The 27,496-nt window shown below is 56.0% G+C and overlaps 2 protein-coding genes across 3 annotated transcripts in view; one reads left to right on the plus strand and one right to left on the minus strand.

Annotated features, from left to right (window-relative positions):
- EPN2 (epsin 2) overlaps positions 1-27,496 on the minus strand; it is a 69,320-nt gene that overhangs the window by 25,953 nt on the left and 15,871 nt on the right. For both annotated transcript variants that reach the window (XM_059997777.1, XM_059997776.1), the window contains exon 2: positions 9,680-10,443. In XM_059997777.1, the coding sequence (XP_059853760.1) occupies positions 9,680-10,274 (595 nt within the window). In that variant the 5' untranslated portion in view covers positions 10,275-10,443. The remainder of the gene's footprint in view (positions 1-9,679; positions 10,444-27,496) is intronic.
- LOC132414277 (peroxiredoxin-1-like) lies at positions 13,671-17,710 on the plus strand. The gene is given in 6 exon segments (XM_059996657.1): positions 13,671-13,841; positions 15,512-15,629; positions 15,632-16,031; positions 17,051-17,118; positions 17,307-17,373; positions 17,503-17,710. Coding segments are annotated over 6 exon segments (1,032 nt in total).

The following is a 27,496-nucleotide window of genomic DNA, read 5'->3' on the forward strand; positions in this document are numbered from 1 at the left end:
CAGAGACAAAAGGCTGCCCTGTCATCTGCTGGCAGGACTTAAGGCCCATCCTCTGCCTGAGAGAAAAGAGGGAGTCTGTGCTGCTCTCTCTGGGCTGCGGTGAGACCCTCCCCATTACGAGATCACCAGCTGGCGAGGTGGGGAAGGGAGGGCTTGTCCAAGACAGGAAGGGGTTGTTTCTCCTCACTCGTTTCCCGGGGGTCCCCATGGTTCCTGGTGCTCTGTCTACACCCATGGGAAAGTCGACCTTCACGGGGAGCATTGGGGCGAGGGTCGCACCCACAACTCCCCAGGCAGGAGCTCGGGAGGGAGGAGAGGGCTTGGAACACCGCAACTTCAACAAAGACGTAATTTCTCTCCTTCTTAATTCAATCATAAACTTAGGTTAAATGCCTACATCAGTTTCTTAGGGTAATACTTACAGACAGGAAACTCACTTTTTTTTTTTTTTTTTTGCGGTATGCAGGCCTCTCACTGCTGTGGCCTCTCCCGTTGCGGAGCACAGGCTCCGGACGCGCAGGCTCAGTGGCCATGGCTCACGGGCCCAGCCGCTCCACAGCATGTGGGATCTTCCCAGACCGGGGCACGAACCCGTGTCCCCTGCATCGGTAGGCGGACTCTTAACCACTGTGCCACCAGGGAAGCCCGGAAACTCACTTTTAAAATGAGTGTTTTACTCTTGCACTGCTGGTGGGAATGTAAATTGATACAGCCACTATGGAGAACAGTATGGAGGTTCCTTAAAAAACTACAAATAGAACTACCATACGACCCAGCAATCCCACTACTGGGCATATACCCTGAGAAAACCATAATTCAAAAATAGTCATGTACCAAAATGTTCATTGCAGCTCTATTTACAATAGCCCAGAGATGGAAACAACCTAAGTGTCCATCATTGGATGAATGGATAAAGAAGATGTGGCACATATATACAATGGAATATTACTCAGCCATAAAAAGAGATGAAATTGAGCTATTTGTAATGAGGTGGATAGACCTAGAGTCTGTCATACAGAGTGAAGTAAGTCAGAAAGAGAGAGACAAATACCGTATGCTAACACATATATATGGAATTTAAGAAAAAAAAAATGTCATGAAAAACCTAGGGGTGAAACAGGAATAAAGACACAGACTTACTAGAGAATGGACTTGAGGCTATGGGGAGGGGGAAGAGTAAACGGTGACAAAGCGATAAAGAGGCATGGACATATATACACTACTAAACGTAAGGTAGATAGCTAGTGGGAAGCAGCTGCATAGCACAGGGAGATCAGCTCGGTGCTTTGTGACCGCCTGGAGGGGTGGGGTGGGGAGGGTGGGAGGGAGGGGGGCGCGGGCGGGAAGAGATATGGGAACGTATGTGTATGTGTGACTGACTCATTTTGTTGTGGGGCTGGGGCTGGCATACCATTGTGAGGCAATTATGCTCCAATAAAGATGTAAATAAATAAATAAATAAATAAATAAAATGAGTGTTTTACTCTTGCACTGCTGGTGGGAATGTAAATTGATACAGCCACTATGGAGAACAGTATGGAGGTTCCTTAAAAAACTACAAATAGAACTACCATACGACCCAGCAATCCCACTACTGGGCATATACCCTGAGAAAACCATAATTCAAAAATAGTCATGTACCAAAACGTTCATTGCAGCTCTATTTACAACAGCCCGGAGATGGAAACAACCTAAGTGTCCATCATTGGATGAATGGATAAAGAAGATGTGGCACACATATACAATGGAATATTATTCAGCCATAAAAAGAAACGAAATTGGGCTATTTGTAATGAGGTGGATAGACCTAGAGTCTGTCATACAGAGTGAAGTAAGTCAGAAAGAGAAAGACAAATACCGTACGCTAACACATTTATATGGAATTTAAGGAAAAAAAAATGTCATGAAGAACCTAGGGGCAAGATGGGAATAAAGACACAGACCTACTAGAGAATGGACTTGAGGATATGGGGAGGGGGAAGGGTAAGCTGTGACAAAGTGAGAGAGTGGCATGGACATATATACACTACTAAATGTAAAAGAGATAGCTAGTGGGAAGCAGCCGCATAGCACAGGGAGATCAGCTCGGTGCTTTGTGGCCACCTGGAGGGGTGGGATAGGGTGGGTGGGAGAGAGAGAGATGCAAGAGGGAAGAGATATGGGAACGTATGTATATGTATAACTGATTCACTTTGTTATAAAGCAGAAACTAACACACCACTGTAAAGCAATTATACTCCAATAAAGATGTAAAATAAAAATAAGATAAAATGAGTGTTTTGATGGAAATTTCCATCTATTAAACTAGAAATGATCTTTCAAAAAATTTCAGTACCCATTTTGGGCTCAGGGGCTATCAACTGAGCACAGTCGGCCCCCCGGCTGGCAGCACTGCACCTGGGCCTGGTCCGTTGGGGAAACATTTGCCAATTTCAAGAGACAGAATGATGTTCATACATTTCCCCCACTACTTTCACTTCTGGGAATTCTACATTGAAGACAATGAAGAATCTCAGAAAAGCAGGCTTTCTGCCCAAAGACGCTGACCACGTGGCTATTTACACTGTGAGAACCTGGAAACAGCTGTGACTGGGGTGGGAATGGTGAGCGACCCCTGTGAGGGGCGGCTCCCTCAGGCACGGCAGTGTGTGCAGCGCCCACATTAGCACAGGGGACACCCAGGAACCCAGACAGCACTGCCCCGTCCCCACCGTATGGACGTCTAACCTATCCAAACTTTAACCTATGAAGCCAAGTGTAGCTGTGTAGCAACACGGAAAATGCACGCAGGAAGTGAGGTGAAAAAAATCAGTGACTGTAGTATTTGTCCTGGGAATCTGGTGGTAAGGAGTCAGCTAAGGGGTGACCTCTGGGCCACTGCACCCCGTCCCACTGCACGCAGGGTTAGAACAGCCTCGGACCTGCCTGCTCGGCCCCCTCGGAGCACTACACGTGTCGCACCACGAAGGTGTCCGCCTCTCCCGAACTGGAAGCCCACGGAGCGCGAGGCCTCAGCTGCCGACCGTGAGCCCTCACTGCCCAGCGCCGGCCCCGGCACCCTTGGGCTTATGAAGTGAGCGAACGAATGCACTCACCTTCTGAGAAATGTGCTTTGAAAAGGTCAGGTGGTCATGAACAACACAGGTGTAATACTTTTTTACTGTCTGCACGGCACGAAACATGAGATTCCTTCTGCTCTCGTGGAACACACTTCACACCTGTGATCCGGGTCTGTCCATACAGCCGCTTCCGGGGATGCGGGTCTGATCTGGCCTTCGCTTCCTCTTCAGAGTAAGAACCCACTGGCTTTGCTCACAGACAGATGGCCGTGACAAAGCCGAACCACCACCCATTCCCACAGGCCAGGCAGCTGGGGGGTGACGACAGCATGATACAGAAAGCAGGGACGCAGAGCTGCGTCTGCAACACATCTGCAACCCTAGAAAAGAAAACGCTTAGAAAAAATGTCCAGAAGGACATACACCCACATGGGAACAGCAGCTGCCTGTGTGACAAGATTACGGAGTGTGTCCGTCTTCTTTTTGCATTTTCTACACCATCGGGAATGGACAGGCATTATCTTTATCATGAAAGATCTAGCAGAGTTCTTAGTTGCCGCCCAAGCCGCGCTTACCAGTTAGACCTGGAGAGGCGGGCCACGGGGGCACTGGCCCGATGGGCTGGTCACCACACCGCCAGCTGCACCATGCTCCCCACCAGCAGGCCGCGGGAGGAGGCTCATCCCGCTGCAACACCCATTTTGAGCTGCTGAAAGTCGGTGAGTCGCCTGCTGACCGTGACTCTCTGAAACAGCGTGGCCGCCGGTGGTCAGCGGAAGCGACGGGAGGAAGGGCCCGCACTGACCAGGCCCGGAGCCTCCTGGGAGCTTCAGCGCCATGCTGCCCGCGCCCGCCCGAGGCTCCGACCTGTCAGATGTGTGCCGGAGCTCTGGGACACCTCGGGAGATTTAAAAGCTCCCGGGCAGTCAGCTGGAGCCAGTGGCTTAGGGAACAGAGAAAGGGCAGTTGGCAAAATCGGGAACCGCATTTTATCACCAAACAAAATCTAACAGCTAGGAATCACACTGTTCTAAACTCAAAGTCTCAAGATACGGTACAACATTTCCACATTTCTGGAAAAGCCCACAAAGTGTATTTGCAAAAGGCTAACAGAGGCAGACACCAATGGAGATGAGCACGTCACATCAAAACACCACCAAGAAAAAGAGAATTCAGGTCGATTTAGCATTCGTTCGTTCACTGCTTACTGAGCACCTCGTGGGTCAGGCACTCAGCCCTGAGCACAGGCTCCTGCTCTGTCAGTGCGAGGAGACAAAGATAAAAGAGAAACATACTCTGAAGACAAACACAGAATACGCGATAGACAGAGATTACCCATAAATTATGGGATCTACTTTCCAACACAAAGAAAAATTAACCTTAGACCTTCCCTCTTATTTTTATTTATACTATAATTTTAAATGCCCCCTTCCTTCAAGCTGGCCATTGCAATCTGGCCACCACGCAGCCATGAATCAGACATGGCCCTGCTGTGTAACTCTTACTGAGCCTGACTCAACCCCCGCTTTGCTTTTTTCACATCCACTACTGACAGTCTATGAAACGACACTTTGTGTACCTACACTTTTACGAAGGATGCTTGAAAGACAAAGGGACAGGTGTAGCTATTGCAGCCACACCTTCCATCTTCCCTGGCACACGGCAACATCAACAGCCTAACTGACAACCGACCCCCATCAGCAGCTCTGACAGCTGTTTCAACCTCACCCTCTGACAATCACAGGGCCCCGTGGGGTAACCAGCATTACACGAGGTGGACCACACAACCGTAAAATTGCCAGGGCTCTGGGTTCAGATCCTGGCCTCGCTGCTACGACTGAGTGGATCTGGGGGGGCGAGTCCATCTCAGTGTCCTTGCCAATGACCCCCGCCCCGCTGCCTCCTACAGGAAGTGAACGGGGACCGTCAGCCTCCGGCTGCTGCAGGCACTGCAGCCCCGAGCAGCCCAGACATGCGGAGGCCTCTCCACGGCACATTCAGACCCTGCTGGGGGCCCAAGCCCAAGAAGCAAGAACGAACACCTTTGACATGTGCCGCCTGGACAGACGTGTCACTACAACTGCCACCTCCGAGGGCCTGCTGGCGCTACCAAGCAGCCCCCTCTTGATTCGATTTCCTACCTGAAGACGTGACAGCCAGCGCCGGCCTCTGCCGGACACAAGCTGCCACCGAAGATCCGGGCTCCCGCGACGTGCAGAACACACCGGCTCCGGCGAGACAGCCTCCCGAGTGAGTCCCATCTCCCGCCAAATTCCTCGCCCAACCCCTTTGGGAGCAATCAGCCGACATGGGGCCCAAAGCCGGGTGGAAGGCCCCGGAGGTCTGGGCACGCTCCCCGCCAGCTGGCTGGCCCTGCCTTCCCGATACCGGGGACCCCTGGCTGGCAGCCACCACCTCTCAGCCCTGGGCGCACCCACCCCGTTCCTTTAAAGTGTGCCCGGGCATTCTCAGCCCCATCAGGTCCAGCCCCGTCCTCTCCCACCTGGAGAAAGGCAGGGGTCTCCCACCAGCCTCCCTGGGCCCGCCTGGCCCCCCACACAGCCAGAGGGTCCTCGTGAACCTTCTCAGCCTTCAGCAGGGTCCAATCCCTCCTCGGTTCCAAACCCTCCCCTGCTCCCAGCTAACTGAGTAAAAGGCAAAGGGCTTTCGATGACCCGGAGGCCCTCCACCCATCTACCAACGTGTGGCCGCTCCCCATCCCTCAGGCCCAGCCTTGCCACTGCTCCAGCCCTCCGCCCTCCACCTGCCTAGGATGCCCTTCCAGACCTTGCACAGCCCAGCCCTCCTCCAGTCCAGGCTTGTTCTGGGCCTTCCCAGCACTCGGACCACCCTCCCCACTCCTCACACGCTGGGCTGTGCTGGGTTTGGGGTTTCCAGAGCATTCATGTGCAGCGTGCAGTATAGCGCTGACCATTCACCGTCTCTCTCCCCGTTAGTGGGATGGGGGCACACGACAGAGGCACACGGTGGGAGCTCAAAACGCCCTTTGCTGAGGGAATGAGGGACTGTGGGTGCCCCAAGGCCGGCAGCAGCATGGTTAAGCCGGCAGGGGGAGCTGTCTGTGCGTCCAGGGCTCTGGGCTGGACCCTACAGGGACCCCTGGGATGGAAGGGCGCTCTCCGTGAGCCGGGATCAGGGCATCGTTTCTAAGAGGGGGGTGGGTAAGCAGGGGGAGGCTAAGAGCAAGGAAAGCAATCTGAAAGCGGGCACTGAACTGCAGCCATGCGCTGCAGGGGAAGGAAAGAACTCTACAGCTGTGTGCGGGAGACCCGGAGAGGATCCGACGGGCACAGCTCAGGACAGGAAGCCCTCCTCAAACACGATCACGGTGGGCAGAGCAGCAGCTGAGGCCAGGAGTCGGCACCACGCCCAGCAGGCCTCCCCTGTGGGGCCTGGGGTCCGACCTGGGCCCCTCACGAAAGTCTGCCCTGAATCACAGCCCGCATGTCACGAGACCAGTTTCCGACAGCCAGGTCAGTGGGACTCTCCGTGCTGGATTCCAAGTCAGTGTGTTCAAAGCAGAGCCTCCGTGTGCCCACGTCAAGCCCCCACCTTATGCGTGGCACTCAGGTGAGGGCTCAGCAAGGAGTCACGGGACAGCCCCCGGCAGCCCCGCAACGGGGAGGGTGTGAGATACGGAGAGGAAAGCACTCAAAAGGGTGACACCACGTAGCACGCGTTTGCCTAAAACTCATTCAGGGTTTGAGAAACTGCCTAAAAACAAAGTCGCTCACCCATTTTACCCTTAATTTCTCAAGAGCTGAAGGAAAAGAGAACTCCGTGTGGGCTGCGGGCCGAGCAACTTGCCGATGTGCGTATGTGCGGGTGCCGAGCGGGGGGACCCACGGGCCCAGGCGCGGGGCGGCCCGGGCCTGGGCTTCACGTGCAAGCGTCCCAGGAGAGCTGGGGGCCAGGGGGACACAAACAGACCCTCCCCAGTTACTCAACGGGTAGGCCCCGGGGGCACTGGGAACCTGCAGGCGCATCAGCGAGCCTTCTGGGGAGCCTTTGAAACACGCCTGCCCGTCTCCCAACAGTGCAAAGCCGGTTCTCCCTGCGGAGTCCAGTCCAGGCCGTGAGGGGAGCACAGGCGCGAAGGAAACATCCCAGAGCTCAACAAGGCGATCACACGGGCACCTGGGGGCAGGGGTGGGGGGCGATGTGTGTGAGGCACGATGAGCGGAAACCGTTTCCAGGTCGTCGGGAAGCGGCACAGAGGCGCCTCACTGGCGCCCCTTCCGGTAAGAGCAGAAGAGAAGGGAAGACTTTCTTCTCTGAGGCGGGGCCCCTGGGGACTGAAGGCAGATCAGACCGAGAGCATTTCCTTGTGGGCAACGCTGAGAACTGTTTTCAGTTTAACCTGCACCAGCTGTAGACTGTCCGGGATACACCATTAATCAATCCAAAGAGAAGCCTCATTTTCGTTACCCACTGAGTTAGGGACCTTCAAACACCATGACCTAGAATCGCAGCAGAGCGAACTCTGTTCCCCACGGTCACGGGGATCTCAGGAAGGACGGCAGTTCGCCGAGAAGCAAAAACCATCCCATTTTGTCCTCCACCCGGCACGCGTCCCTGCACTGCAGAGATGGCTCCCGGCCACCGGCGCCGAGGCCCGGGAGTGCCTGGCGGGGCGAGGCTGGAACCACGCACTGCGGCCAGGCGGCCCGGTCTTTCCCACGCCCGGGTCTGCGGCCAGCATGACCCCCTCCAATTCCTCAGGGAGCGGGACGCAGGGAGAGCCCAGCTGTCCCCAGGCCTTAGGTGAACAGCACCCCCCACCCCAAGGCCCTGAGCGCACACAGCCGCAAGCCAGGCCACGGGCCCAAGTGAGGCAGGGCTGGGCCAGGACTCCAGCGCAGCAGGAGGGCAGCCCCGGGACGGCGGGCAGGGCAGGAAGGGCGGGCGCTGGCTCAGTAGCAGCGGCTCCTTGCTCTGACCCTGCGGGGCCTCTGTGCGGTGCTGGGGACACAGCAAGGCCTCCAGTGCTGTGGGTCACAGACACACACACACACAGTGACAGGCCATTAGAGGGACAGGCAGCGGCAGAGGCCGGGCCCAGCGAATGGACCCTGAACATGCAGCTCGAGCTCAGGGTCTCAGGGGATGAGCCAGGACCACAGCAGCGCCGGGATGGGCCGGGGAGGCCAAGGCCGGTAGGACCGGACCCGAGGCCCCACCCACTCCTCCCTGCCCCGGAACACCCTCGGACCGATGGACGGGCCGCCGCCTCACCTAGACGACAATGACCGCAAAAGGCAGGCCAGAGGAGCAGCCCCCAGCGCCCATACAGCCCAAACGCGGCCACTTCCCCAAGAGGAGGCCTGGGGCCCAGGACTCAGCCCACCTGCAGGGGCCTTTCTCGGGTGGAGAGGGGCTCCCTGAGGGTAACACACAACTTCGCTTCTTAAGGGCAATCTTCCTTTTATGGTGCAACCTAGCGCAAGGGCAGCCCCTAGAGCCCCTGGGGTGCAGGTTCCATTTCTTTCAAGGGGTTTCACGAAGGTCACAGACTTTGCCTAAGCAGAGCCGTTCAAACTAAGTGGGAAAACGACAGGAACCAGAAGTGGGACAAGAAACGCTGACCTCTCTGAGCTTGACAATCACTGAGAATTCTTAGAGGCAGGGAGTCTGACCTTACTATGCAAATCTCCTATTTGACACTTCTCAAGACGCTACTGAAACCTGCTGAACTAAGCAAGGTCCACAGCGGTTTGTCAAACTGCAAACAACTGCCTTAAAAAAAAAGTTTTACGCTGACAGTGTTACTTATTCCAAAAACAAAGGGTGTGGTGACCTGCACTTTTGTTTTCACAGCAGGAAGAGACAGTTTCTGCATCCCCCAGCCCGCAGGCCGCCCGGACCCCCGCCTCGCCACCACACTGCGAAAGCAGAGAGGCGCCATTCCAGGGACCACGTCGGCGAATGACAAGGATGCCAACGTGGCTCCCGGACCAGCTTCCGTCAGGCCCTGAACCCCACTTCTATTTTTTGAGGTCTCCTCCAAACGCCGGGCAAAGACCCAGAGTCATCGACATGCAAAGCGAGAAAACAGAGTAGCCCCTGCCAGCACGGACCCAACCGTGCGACCGAACGACTCTCGATCACAGGCAGGGAAGGCCTCGCCCACGCCGGCTACTGCACAGGCTTCTGCCCTCTCCCTCTACAAGTGAGGCAGACACACGCCACCTCACCCCAAGATGCTCAAGCAGAACAGACACCGAGCCAGTCGGGAGCCCCACAGCCCAGTCAATAGGAAGACACTGAACATGAGGTTAAAGCAAGCAGGTGATCCAGGACAGCCAACCCCCGTTGCTAGGCAGCAGGAGCAGGCCGGGCCCTTCGCTGCAGACCTGCCCCAGGAGGAAGCAGGCGACTCGGCCTCCACGCCCGCCTCCCGCCCACCACCCCCGGGCCAGCCCTGCCCACGCAAACAGAGTCAGAGCTCAGAGCAGCAGAGGCTCTCAGGACCCCCAAAGCGCCTCTGGGACTGCAACTCCAGGCGGACTGAGGGCACCGCCGTCGGCTGCCAGCAGTGAGAACGGAGGGGCCGCGAGCTCTGGCTCAGCCCCGGTGCCCAGCTCTCGGCCACTACTCACAGCCGTGGTAGGAGGCCGGCGACCCCCCGGCCTTGCCGTACTCCTGCTCCGAGTAGCTGGTGGACAGGTTGGGCTGGCTGGAGCCCCGGCCGAAGGTGAGCTGGCTGCTGCCCATGCCGGTGGCCACCTGGGCCATGCGTTCCTTGGTCTTGAGCGCCTGGGCCCGCTCGGCCTTCAGCCGCTCCTCGTCCTTCAGCAGGGCCACCAGCTGCTTGGCCTTCTCGCGCACGTTGACGCCCTGGTCCTTGCCGTCGCGGTCGACGTACTGGAAGTCCTTCAGGGTCTGGATGGCGAAGATGTTCTCACGGCACTGCTGGGCCACGCGCTCCGAGCCCGTCTTGATGAGGTAGTCGAGCAGCGTCAGCGCCTTGTACACGTGCCGCCAGTTCTTGCCGTGGTCGTTGAGCCGCTTCCACACCATGCTCATGATCTCCGAGAAGGCCACCACGTTGTAGGTCAGGTCTGCGATCTCCGTCATCAGGGAGCTGGACGGGCCCCACGGGTCGTTGGAGGTGGCTTCCCGGACTTTTATTTCGGCTTCCGAGTAATTGTTCACGATGTTTTTCATCTGCCGTCTGATAGACGAAGTCGTCATCTTTACTTTCTCTGTGACAAATGTAAAGCCCTTCAAAGAGAGAAGCTTCCCTGTCCCAGGCAGGTTCGCACCCCGTGAAGGTTCAGTCTCCGTAATGGGTCTGGAGCAGGGTCCCTGATGGTCATTTCCTCTGTTGGAGCCTCAGGTCCGAGAAGCTGGAAGCCATGACCTAGAGAAAGAAGACAAACGTTACTGTGCACGAGCCCCCCACCCCCGGGACGGCAAGCATTTTGCAAACAGCAGGCACTGGTCAGCCAGGGCGGTGAGTGGACGTCCTCCAGCCCCCAAGGACAAAAGAGATGCCATCTTCCCTTCAAAACTAAGATGAGATCGATATTACAAGTTAAAAATGAATAAAGTTTGGGACCTCCCTGGTGGCACAGTGGTTAAGAACCCGCCTGCCAATGCAGGGGACATGGGTTCGAGCCCTGGTCCGGGAAGATCCGCATGCTGTGCAGCAACTGAGCCCGTGCACCACAACCACTGAGCCTGCGCTCTAGAGCCCGTGAGCCACAACTACTGAGCCTTTGTGCCACAACTACTGAAGCCCGCGCGCCTCAATGAAGAGTAGCCCCTGCTCGCCGCAACTAGAGAAAGCCCACATGCAACGAAGACCCAACACAGCAAAAATAAATAAATTTAAAAAATGGTTAACTTTAAAAAAAAAAAAAAGGAATAAAGTTTAAACTCAAGTTTAAGCCTCTGGAAGGAAAGCAGTAACACCGTAACTACTGTTCTATTTTCAAAACACTTCCACTGGATCGGCTCTGCTGCGATTGTGTTTTTCTTATAAATTTATTTATTGATTTGATTTATTTTTGGCTGCATTGGGTCTTCGTTGCCGCGTGCGGGCTTTCTCTAGTTGTGGAGAGGGTGGGCTACTCTTCGTTGCAGTGCGTGGGCTTCTCATTGCGGTGGCTTCTCAGGAAAGTCCCCGATTGTATTTTGATTGTATTTTTCTTCCACCGCCAGGCAAAAGCCAGCTAGAACAATCTAATGCCTGTCTACACTGGCTTGGGCACCACGCTTCTAACTGCAGGGGATTCTCCGTGACCACCTCTTCTGACTTCTTATAAAGGCTCCCAACTCCCCTTCTAGGGCAGGGCTCGGGCCCTCCACCGGGCTTTCAAAAGCCTCGGGCATCTGGCCCGAGCTGTGCAGTACAACCTTACAAATAATCTGGTTCTACCCCAATTTCCTCACTTCACAGAGGAGAAAACTGACGGCTACACATTCACAGGACACCCAGCCCTTTGCCACAAACACACCTCTCCAGGGAAGAAACATCTGCGGAGCTGGAGTGAGGGCCACACCTCTGGCCACGGGCTCTGGTCCAGAGTGTGGGGATCCCAGCTGGCTTGGTTGCCAGTGAGCGCCCAGCACTGTGCCTGACGTGGGTAATAAACACTGCTGACAGATTTGTGAAACAGACTAGAAAGTGTCCCTTCCCTCAGGAAGGCACAGTCTGGCAGGGGACAGAGGTGAGCACAAGGCGTCTGAGGACGCAAATCCAGAACAGCTCAGCCGGCTGCTGGGGGCCGCAAAGGCGGGCACGGAGAGCACTTTCTGCACAAGTGACCTGCAGGGAGGTCTTCAAAGGGGGAGACTTCCGGGAGGCAGCAGGGGAGTGACTGCTGGGTGATTCCTCTCCTCCAGAAGGAGGAGCCAGGCCCAGAGCCCACAGGGGCCGCCAAGGACAGAGCAGTGCAGCCGGGCGGGGACAAAGCCAGCAGCTGCCCCACACTCCACCCCACCCCAGCCGCCTCTGGGCCTCTGGCCTGGGAAGGAGGCGGGTGGCCTCGGGCCCGGCTCTCCACAAAAAGCCTTCCAGGTAAGGATCGTTCCAGCCCTGGTGCAGACGGGGAGCCTGGGCCCCCAGGGAGGATCCGCTGCTTCGCCGCGACCCCTATGCTGGGCTGCTCCTGCCAGAGGGACGACGGACGGCCCCCACCGGCCCCATCCACAGCCTCAGAAGTGAGGGAACAGAAGTGTCGGGAGGGGAAGCTGCGGGAAATGCCCAGTCCGCACAGGGAGCCAGCCGACAGGGGGAGCACAGAAGCCCACCCTAGTGACAGTCGCACATGTGTCCCTCAGCAGGCCAGGAAGCCTGCTTCCTTCTGAAGCCACAGAGCGTACGGGCTTCCGCGTGGGTGGGCACAGCCTGCCCCCTCACTGACCAACCGGCTCTCACAAGCCCTCTACCGTGTGTCCCAGGACCAGGGCCAGGCGCTCTGATGGGGACCTGCGTGCGTGATGTGACCAGGCTGGCCGTCCACGCCGGCGAGAAGACGGGCCTCCAAGGGGAAGGGCTCTGACGTCCCAGAGCAAACGCTTGCCAACGTCACACCAGTCACCCGAAGTCCCCAGGGCCCGGGCCCACCTGGCACTTTATCTTATCACCCACGGGGGGCTCGGCAGGCACGAGCGCCCTGCTCCTCGGAGAAGCAGGTGGGCTGGAGAGACCCCGGCCACCTTCCTCCAGGTCAGGAGGCACTCCGAGGAGGCACGAGAGCAACGGTCCTGGTAAACAGGCCTCAAATGGTTAAAGATGTAATGAAAAGAAACCACGTCCTGGGGAAGAGATACTGTGTCAGGCTCTGCTGCCCATCCTCTAGTCTGCTGCCCTCCCAGGGTAGGCTGCGAGGCCCAGCCAGGGCACCCCCTGAGCCTCCCAGGCCCTTGGTGGCAGAGAAAAGGCAGCCGTTCCCGCGAGCGAGGGCTGGGTGCCTCTGCCCTCCCGGACCCAGGCTGGGAAAGGAACCCGGACAGCTGAGAAAGAGGGGCTACGGCCCAGCTTGCAAGGACACCTGTTAGCAGTCTCTCTGAAATACTTCGGCTTTGAGAGGGGAAAAGCTAATGAAATACTTGTTACAGTCAGAGAAAGCAGAGGAATTTACTGTGAACAGCTGCGTGCTGTTTTCCTAAAGCTACAGAAAGGGCGAGATGGGGGTAAGCAATTCCTGAAGGGGAAGGGGCCCCAAAGGCGCCTCCGAGGAACCATCCTCAGGGCCCACCTGCTCCGCGCCTGCCTCACCTGAGACTGCAGGTGAGTCTCTGACGCTGTGAGGGGCCTCCTGGGCCCTCAACGGAGGATGCGGGCACTGTGGGTCCATCCCACTCGCCCCGCAGACCTCAGACCTCGTTTTCCCATTTTGAAACCTCCCCCCTCCACCCCAGGATTGCCTGTAAACGCCCAGACATCTTCCTGCCAGCAGACACCCGCCGGGGCTGCCCTTAAAGCCCCGACACTCCCCAAGTGCACACCCAGTCCTGAGCTCTGTTCTCTTCTCGCTCTTTTCTGAACAGCTTGCAGGCCCTACTCTCCAAACCTTCCTCCTCGATTTGCCTTCCGCTCCCAGCTTGCTGAGCCTGCAGAGCAGCAGGCAGGAGCCAAGGATGGAGCCGGACAGGACAGGACACTGCCTGAACCTGCGGGCCCACCTGGGCCCGAAGCCCCGTACCCTGCACTTCACAGCTGCAGGAGTCCTCGCGGCCACGTGTAACCGGCAGCCTGCGCGCTCCGTCCTGGGCAACAGCCAAAGAGCACACTCGGAGCCTCCAGGACAGGTGCGGGGACTCCAACCAGGCCCCCAGGCACGGCTGACCCACAGCCCAGGCCGACCGAGGAGCTGCATCCCTTAGTCCTCGACACGCAGGCACCCCAGCCAAACTCTGGGATCATCACTCTTTTCCGAAAGCAGCTTATAATGGTGACCGTAAAGTAACCACTGGATCACATTTGCCGAGGACAGGCTAGGGCAGAAAAATTCTGGCATATCTGAAAACACGACCAGAATTCGACTGACAGTGGAGACTAGAAATAGACTGAATAAAACAGCAAATAGAACAAAACTAAAAAAAACAAACAAAAAATTCCGAGGCTAGAGTGATGCCCCTGGAGGCAGGAAGAATTCCACAAAAACATGCTCCGAGGGCCTGCAGAGCTGGGTGGGGAAATTCCTTCCAAATCTGGAGTCCCGGACCAACCGTGGGAGGGAGAAGCTCTCCGTGGTCCCGCAGCCCAGGTGGGTCCCTGCTCAAAGCCCACGTGTGCCTCCGCTATCGTGCTTCTGTGATGGGGCGTGGCTGGCCAGGCGCGGAGAAGATGCAGTCGGTCGGGGTTTCCACCAACCCCCACGGAGACTTCGGGGGCTTTTCAGGGATCAGGGATCATTATCAGGGACCAGGACCAGCTATGAGGGAAAGGCAGCAAACGCCTCTCGCCTCCCCAAACCTAACAGTCACAGGCCAGGCCAGTCACGAGCAGTAGATCCCGCTGAATGAATGTACCCCAGACGGCAGCTCGCACCATCTGCATCTGGCAGCCTCCTGCGACTTCCTCAAGGCAGGTGACAGCCTTCACACCCACGGGGCTGGGGTGGGGGGAGCAGAGGGCCAGCCAGAAAAGGAAACGTCGCTGGGTAGAGAAATCAAATTTTATATCTCTATCCCAAAAGCGGGCTTAAAGAAAACTTTGCATTCATGTACTGAAAGAATTGCAAAAACGAACATGACACTTAACTTCCAGATGATAAAGCAGGTAGTGAAACCGCCCACACAGGAAGAGCCCCGGGGTGCCAGTGAACTGGCTGTAGTGGGGCCTGATGGCCCTGCCCCCATGCTGAATGACCCCTGCCCCCTCTAACTACCCCCCAAAGAGCCCCTGGGGCTTCTCCCAAGACACCACAGTCGCAGAACAAGCAGAGGAAAATTCAATGTCAGACATCCTCCTGTGGACTTCACCTGTTCTCGATTTTTCTAAAAGTAGAAATCAGTACTGAAAACACACTTGAGGAATTTCGTTTTTCTTTATCAACGTGGCCAATCATTCAGTCTCTGGGAAGAGCAGCCCTGGGCGCAGATTACACAGGTGTTGAAACGTGGTCATTTTAAAGGATGATGTGAAGCAAGGACCGGGGCTGGGAGACATGGTTCTGGCCGTCCGACAACGCAGTCACTTAGAAATGGGGATGTGACAAGCTGCACCGCCCTCACGGGGTCGAGGATCAAACACCCTGACGGCTGGACCACGTGGATGCACAAACGTGCCACAGAGGACAGAGTCCCACCTCTGCCACTCCTCAGAGTAGCTTTGCAAATGACCAACCACAGACAACATTCTTAAAAACTCCGGCCAGCGTGTCTCCTTCCTGACTGTCCTCTGTGGCTTGTCCGTGAGACCTGCTGATAGCAATAAGTCTTCAGGAAATGCCAAAATCGGGCACCGTGCCCCCCAGTTCGAAGATCTCAGCCCATCTGACTACAAAGGAAAATATGTTGTGTTCTGCTTTTGCCCTCTTGACCTCACCTGTGTGTGCCCCACGGAGATCACTGCTTTCAGTGACGGCCAGAGGAACTTGAGAAACTCAACTGCCAAGTGATTGGTGCTTCTGTGGATTCTCACTTCTGTCACCTGGCATGGATCATCACACCCAAGAAACAAGGAGGACTGGGACCCATGAACATTCCCTTGGTGTCAGACCCCAAGCGCACCACTGCTCAGGACCATGGGGTCTTAAAGGCCGATGGAGGCATCTCATTCAGGGGCCTTTTTATTATTGATGATAAAGGTATCCTTCGGCAGATCACCATAAATGACCTTCCTGTTGGCCGTTCTGTGGAGGAGACACTGAGACTAGTTCAGGCCTTCCAGTTTACTGACAAACATGGGGAAGTGTGCCCAGCTGGCTGGAAGCCTGGCAGCGATACCATCGAGCCTGATGTCCCGAAGAGCAAAGAATATTTCTCTAAGCAGAAGTGAGCGCTGGGCCATTTTAGGGCCAGGCTGCAGTAGGTGGCCATGAGAACAAAACCTCTTTTGTACTACTGTCATGCCTAAAACACAAGACCTTCCACTCAGCCCTGATGTGGTGTGGGACAGGACAGGCCTTTCCGGCAGGGGTTGGGGAGGCCAGCCTTTCTTCCTCTGGAGGGAATGGCCCGAGCAGTATTATGGGGCAGGCAAACTGATGTGTATAGTAGTAGGGTATCACTTTTGGTCTTTTGTAGTTTTATTAAACTTGAGCTGAGGAGGAAAAAAAAAAAAAAATCCAGCCAGAAAGCGAACAGCGTGGAGCGGTAGAGCACACAGAACCAGGAGCCGGGAAAGCGGGGATCAGGCCAGGCCCAGCCTCCCGCCCCTAAAGTGACGGGGCAGACCAGACCAGCCGAGCTGCCCAACCCTCCCGTCCCCAGGCCCTCTTTCTGACAAGTGGCTCAATTCCCTGCCATCTCCGTGGTGTCACGGGCGGCCCCTGCCCCAGGTCAGCCACAGAGAGGCTAGAGTTCCGGCAAGAAGCCTAGCGGTGCATGTTTCTTTGGCCTGTGCGGCTTCCTGCGGACCGTGGAGTATGAAGGGCAGCCCTCACAACACAGCCCCCCTCCAAGGAAGGCAGCTTGCACACGTGTGACCCCCGGGCCAGAGTCTCCATTCTAACATGCTGTGACTCTGCTACCAGAAATACCCACTAATGGTAGGTGGCAATGCCACCCAGAGACTGGGGGGGGGCAACCGACGGCTTCAGACCCACCCCACGGGGCAGGCCCAGCGATGGATTACAGTCCGATCAGTAGAATCTTCCAGCTTGAGCCATTTGGGAAAAAAGAAGAGGTACATGGGAAAATTTAGAATTCCCATGATTTCATGCTTAATTTAGACCTGGCCGGTCTCTGTGGTGGCGCTAAGTGCTGGGCTGTCGCCATGTCCTGAGGAGCCCGCGGGAGAGCGGAAGCCAAAGGGGGGGCTGTGGACCCCACAGCCAGAATCCTGGTTTCAGGCTCAGCAGCGACCTGACAGTGTTCTCAAAAGGAGCTCAAGATGCTCGCCCAGAGGAAGCCCGCGCGGGTAAGGAACAGGTGCCTGCACGCTGTGTAAGTGCAAACCAAGGCCGTGAGAAGAAGGGGCAGTTGCTCACCTCGGCCCTTAAACCAGCAGGGCCGGGAGGTCACGTCCGACTCTCCCCACGTGGCCGTGCAGGAACGGGGCTCCCACGGCTTCGGGGAGTGACGGCTGATGTCCACGGGTCCTCACAGGCCCAGCCCAGGCCGTGCGGGGGGTGAACCAGAGCCCCAGAGACCAGAAGACGGGCGCACTGGGAAGGTGAGCTCTTCACGTGCCACCCACGTGCTGCGCCCTCTCCCCCGTCATGTCGCTGGTCGCTGGAACGACCTGCCTCCACCTGCCGCCTCCCGGCACTGCCGCTACACCGGCTCTTTCTTGTCAGCTTAGACCTCGCCTCCTCGGGACCACGCGTCACTCTCTCAAGTCACCACCTTCCACGTGTGGCGGAGCCCCCCTCTCTGTTGGACAGCTTCCTGCTTATGCCCTGTTTATCTGCTCCCCCCGGAAGCGCCGGGCCCTGCCCCTCTTCACCGCTGTGTCCTTGGCGCCGAGGACGGAGCCCGACCCCAGGAGCGCTCTGACGTGCGCTGAGTGAATGAACACAGAGGGAAAGAAAGGAAAACAGCACCCCCGCCCCCCCTACGCAGACACCGGGGTTCAGTCTCCCACTCAGTCTCCCTCGGGATCTCTGTCACTTGGGGCAGAACAGCTGCTCTGCTCACCAAACACGCAAAACCAAACTACGTGGTTAAAAGTTCACGATGCCGGACCCGAGGACAGGGACAGACAAGTGTGCAGCGAGCACACCCCGAGCGGATGGAGGCCCCGAAGCCCCGCCAGCCTGGGCTCAGGAGCAGCAGCCTGGGCAGCGTGCGAGGCGAGGACGGACGTCTCCTGTCTGGCCACAGGGACCTACAGCCTGCCTTTTCAGCGGTGACCGGAGGCCAGGGGACGCAGTGAGGACGGCCGCTACTCAGCGCTGCGTGACAGGGGTCCAGACACCTGCTTGCTCCCGGCTGTGCCAAGCTGAGTGTGTCTCTGAGGGTGCTTCTCAGCAGCCCCCCAAGGACAGCCAGGAGACAGCGTCCACGGCGGGGGAACAAGCCTATAGAAGCAACAAGGGCCCAGGGAGAACGCGCTGGGCAGGAGGTGCCTGACCACACGCACAACCTTTAAACACGGGCACCGGCTCCAGCTCCTCTCCTGTGTGGCTGGCATTTCCAAGCAAGGTCTCAGATGTGCTAACTCTCTGATACTAGCAGTCATCGTAAGAGAACAGGCTTAGAATAGAAACCGAAAATAGAAGAGGCTCTCTAAACAGAAACTGGAGAATCCTGACTGAGCCCTGGCTGTATGCCAGGCGCACCTACTCCCTGAACCTTGTAAGAATTCTACAGGGAGGAATTCTTCTTCTTACCCTCATTTCATGGGTGAGGAAGTGGAGGCACAGAGAGGTGAAGTAACTGGCCTAAGCTACAGGCCAGCAACTGGTAGGACCAGGATCTGATCCCAGACCTCTGGCTTCTGGTCCCACCCTCTTAATCTCTATTCTTATTCTGTTTAGCTTCAGACAAATCCAATGCTCAAAGTCATGAGAACAATGAATTTTTACTCACTGAATCCGGAGGTCTAGAAGGGCCCCTCCTGTCTAGGTGCTGAAAAGGCCAAAAGATGGCAGAGAAGCAACTGTTTTCCTACCCCCTGTTCAGCTGGCCACAGGACATCCTGTCCAGCTCACCAAACGAAGAGGGCAGGAGCAAAGATGCTGGAACTGGAAGGGGCCCAGCCCCCGCCTGCGTGCGGACGCTAGTTCTGAGCGGTGTGGTGCTGTCCTGGGATCGGACCCTGGTGTTCCCAGCTCCTTCCAGTGCAGCCTACAAAGAAGGGGGCCTTTAACGCTCTCCAAGAAAGCTTCACCCTGGGACATGTCAGGTCCCACAGACGGCAACACGACAAAATCCGGCAGGGTAGGAGCCTCAGGTACCAGAGACTCCAAAACGATTTAAAAATTAGCCCTTCTGGAGGACTTCCCTGGTGGCACAGTGGTTAGGAATCCACCTGCCAATGCAGGAGTCATGGGTTCGAGTCCTAGTGTGGGAAGATCCCACATGCCGCGGAGCAGCTAAGCCCATGCGCCGCAACTACTGAGCCTGCGTGCCACAACTACTGAAGCCCGTGTGCCACAACTACTGAAGCCCGCACGCCTAGAGCCTGTGCTCTGCAATGAGAAGCCTGCACACCTCAACAAAGAGTAGCCCCCGCTCAATGCAACTAGAGAAACCCCACGCGCAGCAACGAAGACCCAACACAGCCAAAAATAAATAAATTTATTAAAAAAAAATTAGCCCTTCAGAACTCACACCCTTAAGAAATGGTACCTCTTTGGCTACAACCGTGTCTTCTGCTAAATCAGCCACACGGGCTGTAACAACCCGAGAACGCGGATTATTCCTTTAAAACAGCCGCCATTTGAAACACCACCAGGAAAAACCGGGTCTCGGTGATGAAAGGTAAGCTTCCTCTTTTGGTTCAGAATAAAAGTGCAACTTCCCTCCTTCCCCTCTGCTGGAGACCTGCCCAGGGTGTTACTCTGCAACACTCACCGGGCTCTCAAATGTCACGGTCGGCCCAGAAAAGGCGCACCCGCCCGAAGCTCTTCCTGCCGCTCCTCTGTCCTCTTAAGTGTTTGTGACATGCTGTTGGGCATATACAAAAGCAGAAGCACCAACCACATGTGGGGCCCAGACGAGGCACTCCTGTCACCCAGGTCCCTTCCCGCTCCCCCACCCCAGCAAACAGCTCGGGTTCTGAGTTCCTCCGTCCCTTGCTTTTAAAAAAGAAAATGATCTTACCACACATGTACCACTGCCACAACCTGCTCCGGCGTCGACACTACGTGTCTGAGACTCGTCCACACGTGTGGCTGCGGGTCTGGGGCGGCTCATCCGCGTCCCTGCTGTATGGTAGCTGCCTGTGCTCACGTGTAACAGTCTGCCCACTCACGCTCCTGTCCGTGGACACCTAGACCGAGCTCACCTTTTCGCCATCGTGAACAGTGCTGGTGTGCGCATGTGTCCCCTGGGACTCGTGCACCCAGTGTTCTAGACCACATTCCTGGGATCAGAACTACTCCACAGGGTGTACGAGTGTCCTCTGAACTGTGTTTTGAAAATGCTTTTGCTCTTGTAACATCATTTCATCATCACAGCACAAAGAGAGATGAACAGTTTAGCTGATACTAGATTCAACAAGCACTTTTCACACACTCGGTGCTTAAAGAATGGTGCTCACAGGGAAACACACACACGACGCGGCTCCTCGTCTGGGTTGGGACACCCACGCAACCAAGGCAGAGGCGCGGGAGGATGGGGGGACCGCAGGGCACGAGGGAGGCGGTGATGAGGCGTGGGGACGTCTGCGGGCCTCGCTCGGCGCGCTAAGGGATCCGGACCTGCCGACCTCGGTCACTCACCTTCCAGATTTCTGCCAAACCCTCCAAGTAACAGTAATAATGGTTAACACTCACAGGGCACCTCCAGTGTGCCAGGTGCTTGCTTAGGAATTCTCTCCAAGCTGCACCATTGTTTGCTTAATAGTGTTCTTCAAATCAATTTCCTTTTTTTTGGTCATGCCTTACAGCTTGTGGGATCTTAGCTCCCGGACCAGGGATCGAACCCAGGCCCTCGGCAGTGAAAGTGCTGGGTCCTAACCACTGGACTGCCAGGGAAGTCCCTAAATCAATTTACTTTTAAACTCAAATACCTGCATTAAGTAATAACGTACATGAAATCAGGTATCACTGTTACGGCATTTGGGGGAGGGGTTGTTTTTCTACTGTTTAGTTTTTATATTTCTATTTGTTTTTATAGATATAAAATTCACCATTTTAAAGTGTACAATTCACACTCAATTTAGCACCCTCACAGTGTTGGATAACCACGGCCGTGGTGGGCGTTCTCATCCCTCCAAGGAGACCCTGCATGTCGGCAGTCACCACCCACTCCTCCTTCCACCCGGCCCCCGGCAGGCGACCAGCAGCCTGCTTTCTGTCTCTGTGGACTCACCTATTCTGGACACTTCACATACATGAAATCACACAGTATGTGGCCCTTTCACTTAGCGTATATATATATATATATGTATTTTTTTTTTTCCCCGATATGCGGGCCTCTCACTATTGTGGCCTCTCCCGTTGCGGAGCACAGGCTCCGGACGCGCAGGCTCAGCGGCCATGGCTCACGGGCCCAGCCGCTCCGCAGCATGTGGGATCTTCCCGGACCGGGGCATGAGCCCGTGTGCCCTGCATCGGCAGGCGGACTCCCAACCACTGCGCCACCAGGGAAGCCCCGTCACTTCGCATATTTTCAAGGTTCATTTACACTGCACTATCCATCAGTACTTCATCCTTTTTTATGGAGGAGTAATTTTCCATCGTATGGATAGACCACATTTTATTTACCCACTTGTCAGCTGGAGGACACCTGTTTGTTTCCATTTCTTGGCCGTTATGCATAACGGCCGTTATGCATAACGCTGCTGTGAACTTTGCGTACAAGTTTTTGTGTGGACGCGTGTGTTCAGTTCTCCCGGGCAGATACCAAGGAGCAGGGCTGCTGGGTCACGTGGTAGCTCTCTGTTTAACTTTCTGAGGAACCGCCAAAGGCACCATGGAATTTTATAGATTAAGAAACTATTAAGATGAGTAATGTTCAACTGCTACCACTTAAAATTATTTTAAGATACACTGCTGCAGTCAAAGCTACTGGAGTGGGTTTGTGTGTCCGGGGCAGAGAGGTGGCGCCGCGGAGGCGGGGCTTCTGCAGTACTGATGGAGCCGCAGCAGGCGGTCAGCGGGGCTGGGGCAGCAGCACAGGACGCCCACAGCAGAGGCCAGCGGGAATGGCAGGGACACAGAGGCACCTTTAACAGGATGTCAAGGTGCAGAGGGTGAGCCGGTTTCAGGAGAAGGTAAGAGGCAGAGCAAGCAGTTTCATTTCAGAGGAACGTAGCTGGAGGTGCTGGCAGGACAGGCACGGAGGATGGAGACGGCCAAGGAGCAGCTAGTGCTGAGGGCTGGGCGGGGCGCTGGAGGAGCCCAGGAGAGCAGGGATGAGGGCGCAAGTCAGAGGAGGTGAGTGGCCATCAGTGAAGTCCAAGAAGGGCCAGGAGCGGGGCAGAGACACAGGAGAACCATCCAGTGCAGGGGAGGCGAGAGCTGAGGGTCTCAAGGAGCGGTGCTAACTGACAGGGACGCAGGGAGTCCAGAGGATGTGGCAAGAAGCCAGCCTCAGGCTGGGAGAGTTGCACGCGTCCTAGTTACGCCGACCAACAGCTCAGACACCCTTGTGTGGGAGCGCACGGCCCGCCCAGGCCTGCTGCGTGGAGGCCCAGGCCCCCGTGGCAGGACACTGAGCCCGGCACCACCACCTCCCCTTCCCTGAGCGCCCCCCGCCCGCGTGCGGCCGGCTTCCGGCCCTCCCCCGCCTCTCCCTCCTTCCTCCCCCAGACCTCTGGACTGCGGGCTCTCGGGGGACAGAGGCCCCGACTGTCTGCACACTTGGCTGCCTCACAGGGCCTGGCGCGGAGCCGGGCACACATCTGCTGCGGGAAGGAACGACTCGACCCCACCTGCTCACACGCCGCCCCCGATCTCGGCAGCTCTCCCCACCCTCACCTGATGCCCAAGTCCAGGACCCACAGACGTCTTGCAGAGCAGGACACACGTCCTACGATACTGCTGCGGTTTAAAAACAACAGCTGGTCGGAGCGGAAAGATGGGTGGCCCCAGCGTCACGGGTGGTCACCTCCTCCGGGAAGCGCAGTGGAGGCCTTCGAGGCCCCACAGATGACGACCTGAAAAAGCTGCGTGGACAGAGGTGGAACCCTCCGCCCCTCCTACGGGTCTGCAGCGCGCCCCTGCCGGACCCTCCTTGGCCCCGCGGTCCCCCGTCACACCCTCCAGGAGAGGCCAAGGTCAGGCAAGGCGGCACCGAGTCCGTTTCACACTAAGTGAACAAGCAGAAACAAACCGCGGTTTCCATACCGTATGATTTTTTCAAATTCTTAAAAGATGAGAAGTACACTGCTAAATGTCAAAACACAAAAGCCAAAAAGAAACTAAAGTTGTTATTTTCCTTTCGGTTTTATCTCCATTAGCCAAATGCTTTTGGTTCAAACAATGTTTACATTGCCTTTGTGCTACTTTGTTTAGAAAAATAATAATAAAGGAGTGCGCTTCCAGCACTGACGACGGTGCATACGCAGGTCTGTCCAGAAAACACTGCATTTTAGGGGAGAGCTGTCTACTTGCCCCAGAATACTCACTGGCCACCAGCCTCCTCCTCCCTCAGTCAGCCTGGGGTCACTAGGGGGAGGACAGGGCGGTCCTTCGGCACATCCGTGCTTCCCAGCGAGGATGGACCAAGACCCGGGGAGGCCGGGCCCATGCACTCAGTGACCACAGGCTCCACTGCTGCTGGCCAAACTCACCAAGGTGACAGCTGCCTTTCATAACTGCCCACTGTGTGCCACATCCCGCAAAGGAGGCATTTTACAGGCGAGAAGACAGGGTGGGTGAGCTCTGCGCTGCCCCTGCTGAGCCCCAGCGCCTGTCGGGAAAGCTCAGGGAGCCCGGTCCTCAGCCCGGGAGCCTAACGTTCCTTCCATGAGGCTGCCCTTGTCCTCTCCAAGACCACCACACACTTCTAAGCTGCTCCTTGCAAGACTCAAGGTCTCTCCACCAACCAGCTTTCAAGGAGGACCCATCAGTGGCAGGTAACTTTCACCCTGGAGCTCCACCTTGCTAGTGACCCCTCCAGACAGGATCCTTCCCCTGGGCCCCCGGATGCCCGCTCCGCCTCTCTGCAGTCATTAGTTCTGTGCACCAAACATTTCTAGTCCACGGCTTCCAGGGCCTGGGACAGAACTGCATTCCCCACCCCCCTTCTGGGTCAGCCACGGCCCTGGCCAGTAAAATGTGGCAGAAGTGACGTGTGTCGCTTTGTGTCCAGCACTTTAGAGGCCAGTGTGCAGTTCTCCACGTTCCTTCCCCAGCGTGGGGGTGGTGCAGGCCTGTGTCTCTACCCAAGAGAAAGGACACGGTGCCCACGGAGCTCACAGCAGCATCGCTCGTAACAGCCAGAAAGTGGAAAAAGCTTCCCTTCAACAGATGAATGGGTAACTAGAATAATAAAACGTGGTATATCCATACAGCAGAACAGCATTCAGCCTGAACACGTAAGGAGGTGCAGGCACCTGCTTCCACACAGTGAACTGTGAAAACACGCCGAGGGAAGCACACACACAAGGCCACACACTGCTCCATTTCTACGAGTCGTCCAGAACAGGCAAGTCCAGAGACAGAAAGCAGACCGACAGCGGCCAGAGGCTGGGGGACGAGGGGGAAGGGGGTGACTGCTTAACGGGTACGGGGTTTCTTTTGGGGGTGATGAAATATTCTAAAGTAAGATTACACGGATGGCTGCACAACGCTAAATACACTAAAAGCTTTTGCACTATATATTTCAAATGAGTGAACCTTATTGTGTGGTACTAAATCACCTATCCATAAGGCTGTGAATAACAACCAAAAAAAAAAACAATGGCCTTCCATCAGCCTGCTCCACGAATGATGACAGTGACCACACACCCTGGACACGCAGCCTCTGCACAGATGCAAACACATCCACACCACTGTATGCTCATGCTGAAAACCTGTCTGTGGCCAATTAACTTAAAGTCCTGGAAGGAAGCCAAGGTCACGGTTCTGTCCCCATAGGACCAGACTCCATCCCAAAGCCACAGTCTGAATCTTTAAGAGGAGATGGGGGGGAGGGGTACTTAAAAGAATCTGGCTAGATTAGAATAATTCCTAGCCTGAAAAAATATTTACATGGACTTCCCTGGTGGTCCAGTGGTAAAGAACCCGCGCGCCACAACTACAGAGCCCACGTGCCCTGGAGCCTGTGTGCCACAACCAGAGAAGAGAAAAACCTGCACGCCACAGCTAGAGAGACGCCCAAGTGCCCCAACAAAGAGGCTGCGCGCCGCAATGAAAGACCCTGCATGCCGCAACTAAGACCCAACGCAGCCAAAAATAAATAATAAAATTAAAAAAAATATTTACAGCTCATTACACAACGAACCAACCTTCCAAAAATATAAAGAACTCACAGAAATTGAGAAGTAAGCAACCAATAACTCAAGAGAAAAATGGGAAAAGAACTGTCCACAAAAAAATGTAAGTGGTCCCTAAGCATATGAAATGATCAGCTCACGTTTCAGAAAAATGCAAATTAAAGCTACCTCGAGGGCTTCCCTGGCGGCGCAGTGGTTAAGAATCCACCTGCCAATGCAGGGGACACAGGTTCGAGCCCTGTCCGGGAAGATCCCACATGCTGCAGAGCAACTAAGCTCATGTCCCACAACTACTAAGCCTGTGCTCTAGAGCCCGCAAGCCACAACTACTGAGTCCACGGGCCACAACTACTGAAACCGGAGTGCCTAGAGCCTGTGCTCTGCAACAAGAGAAACCACCGCAATGAGAAGCCCACGCACCACAATGAAGAGTAGCCCCCGCTCGCTGCAACTAGAGAAAGCCTGCGCACAGCAACAAAGACCCAATGCAGCCAAAAATAAATACATCAAAATAAATAAATCAAAGAAAAAAAAAAGAAAAGTACATTGAGATACTCTTTACATCCGTCAGGTTGGCAAAAATCCAAATGTTTGACTCTACCTTCTGCTGGTGAGGCCGAGGGGGAAACGGGCCGGTGGGAGGGCAGGGTGTGATAACCCCTGTGGACGGCTTTGGCAAAATCTATCAAAATGACAACTGTGTATTACCCTTGGACCCAGCACTGTCCCTGGGGAATGCTACCTGCAGATCCACCTGCTTACGTGGGGAAGGACACGTAGGTAAGATCGATCCTCTCAGGAATGTTATGTAACAGCACGTGAGGAACAGCTGGAAGCTGCCGTACAGGGGATGGGATTTAAAACAGTACAGGAGGGCTTCCCTGGTGGCGCAGTGGTTGAGAGTCCACCTGCCAATGCAGGGGACACGGGTTTGTGCCCCGGTCCGGGAAGATCCCACATGCCGCGGAGCGGCTGGGCCCGTGAGCCATGGCCGCTGAGCCTGTGCTCAGCTCCCATCCGGAGCCTGTGCTCCGCAACGGGAGAGGCCACAGCAGTGAGAGGCCCACGTAACGCAAAAAAACCCCCAAAAAACAGTACAGGAGGAGAGCATCACAGCACTACGCTCACAGAGAGGACGTGGCTCTCCAAGAAGCGACACGGAAAGTCTCTAGGCTACGCTGCAAGCAAAAAAGCAAGGGGTAGAATGTGTACAGGGTGCTATCTTTGATTTAACACAAAGGGAGAAATAAGAATATAAATTTGCTTTTGCTTTATTTGCATAAAGAACACTGGAAGGCTATTCAGATACTAAAAGGGGTTGCTATTAGGGAGAAGGGGGTGGGGCGGGGGAGGTCAGAGGTAAAGGGTAAGATTGCTCAGAATGTACTTTAACACCTTCTCAGTTCAGAACTATGTGGATGTATCGCCTATTCAAAAGCTCATATATTTAAGAAAAATAAGCCCCATCCTCATTTGGCCAACAGGTCCCTTGGCCAGTGCTGGGACAGCACCAGCGCAGGCATCCGCCAGGGCTGCATCCTCCCCCGTGAGCTGTCAGCGCTCCACCGCCGGCCGGGGCAGCTGGAGGCCGCACGGGCTCGCGTCTCCCCCTTCGCACCCTCAGCATCCACAAGCCCACCTGACCCGCTCCCCCCGCCCCGTCTGGCTGGTTGGAGTGGCCCTTCTCCCCACCCTCCCCAGCGTGGCCCAGTCTGGCCTCACCCACCACCAGGTGCGGCACCTGTGTCCTCCGCGCCGCCAGATGCAGCCCCTGGCTGCAGAGTGCCCGCGTGGACACAGGTGGATGGCGCCCCAGGCAGGAGCCTCCGGGCCAGGCAGGGGCGGCGTGCGGGCGGAGCCCGCTCCCAGCAGGACAGCTGTGACCACAGCCCGCAAGCACAGAGAGGGGCACTCAGGGTCGGCCCTGGAGGCCAGCGACAGAACTGCACCCTCCCATGGGGCCCTCCCTCGGCCTCGGTGAAACTGAGAGAGACACAGAGCTGCGGGGAGAAGGAGGGCCCTCAGAGGATGACAGCACTGGTCTGGGAACTTCCCTCTGAAGCGACCTGATGCTCAGAAGACGCCAGATCAAGGGGTGCCGTGCTCCTTCCACATCACCTCCGGCGAGGAGAGACACCTCAGGGTGCCCAACGCCAGATTACATTCTATGAGCCTCGCGGAGCAGTTTCTTCTTTTAAATCTCATTTCTGAGAGCTTGATTCAGAAGCAGTGTGCTAAAGAAGTG

This window comes from Delphinus delphis, chromosome 19, assembly GCF_949987515.2.
Source record: "Delphinus delphis chromosome 19, mDelDel1.2, whole genome shotgun sequence".
Classification (NCBI taxonomy): domain Eukaryota; kingdom Metazoa; phylum Chordata; class Mammalia; order Artiodactyla; family Delphinidae; genus Delphinus; species Delphinus delphis.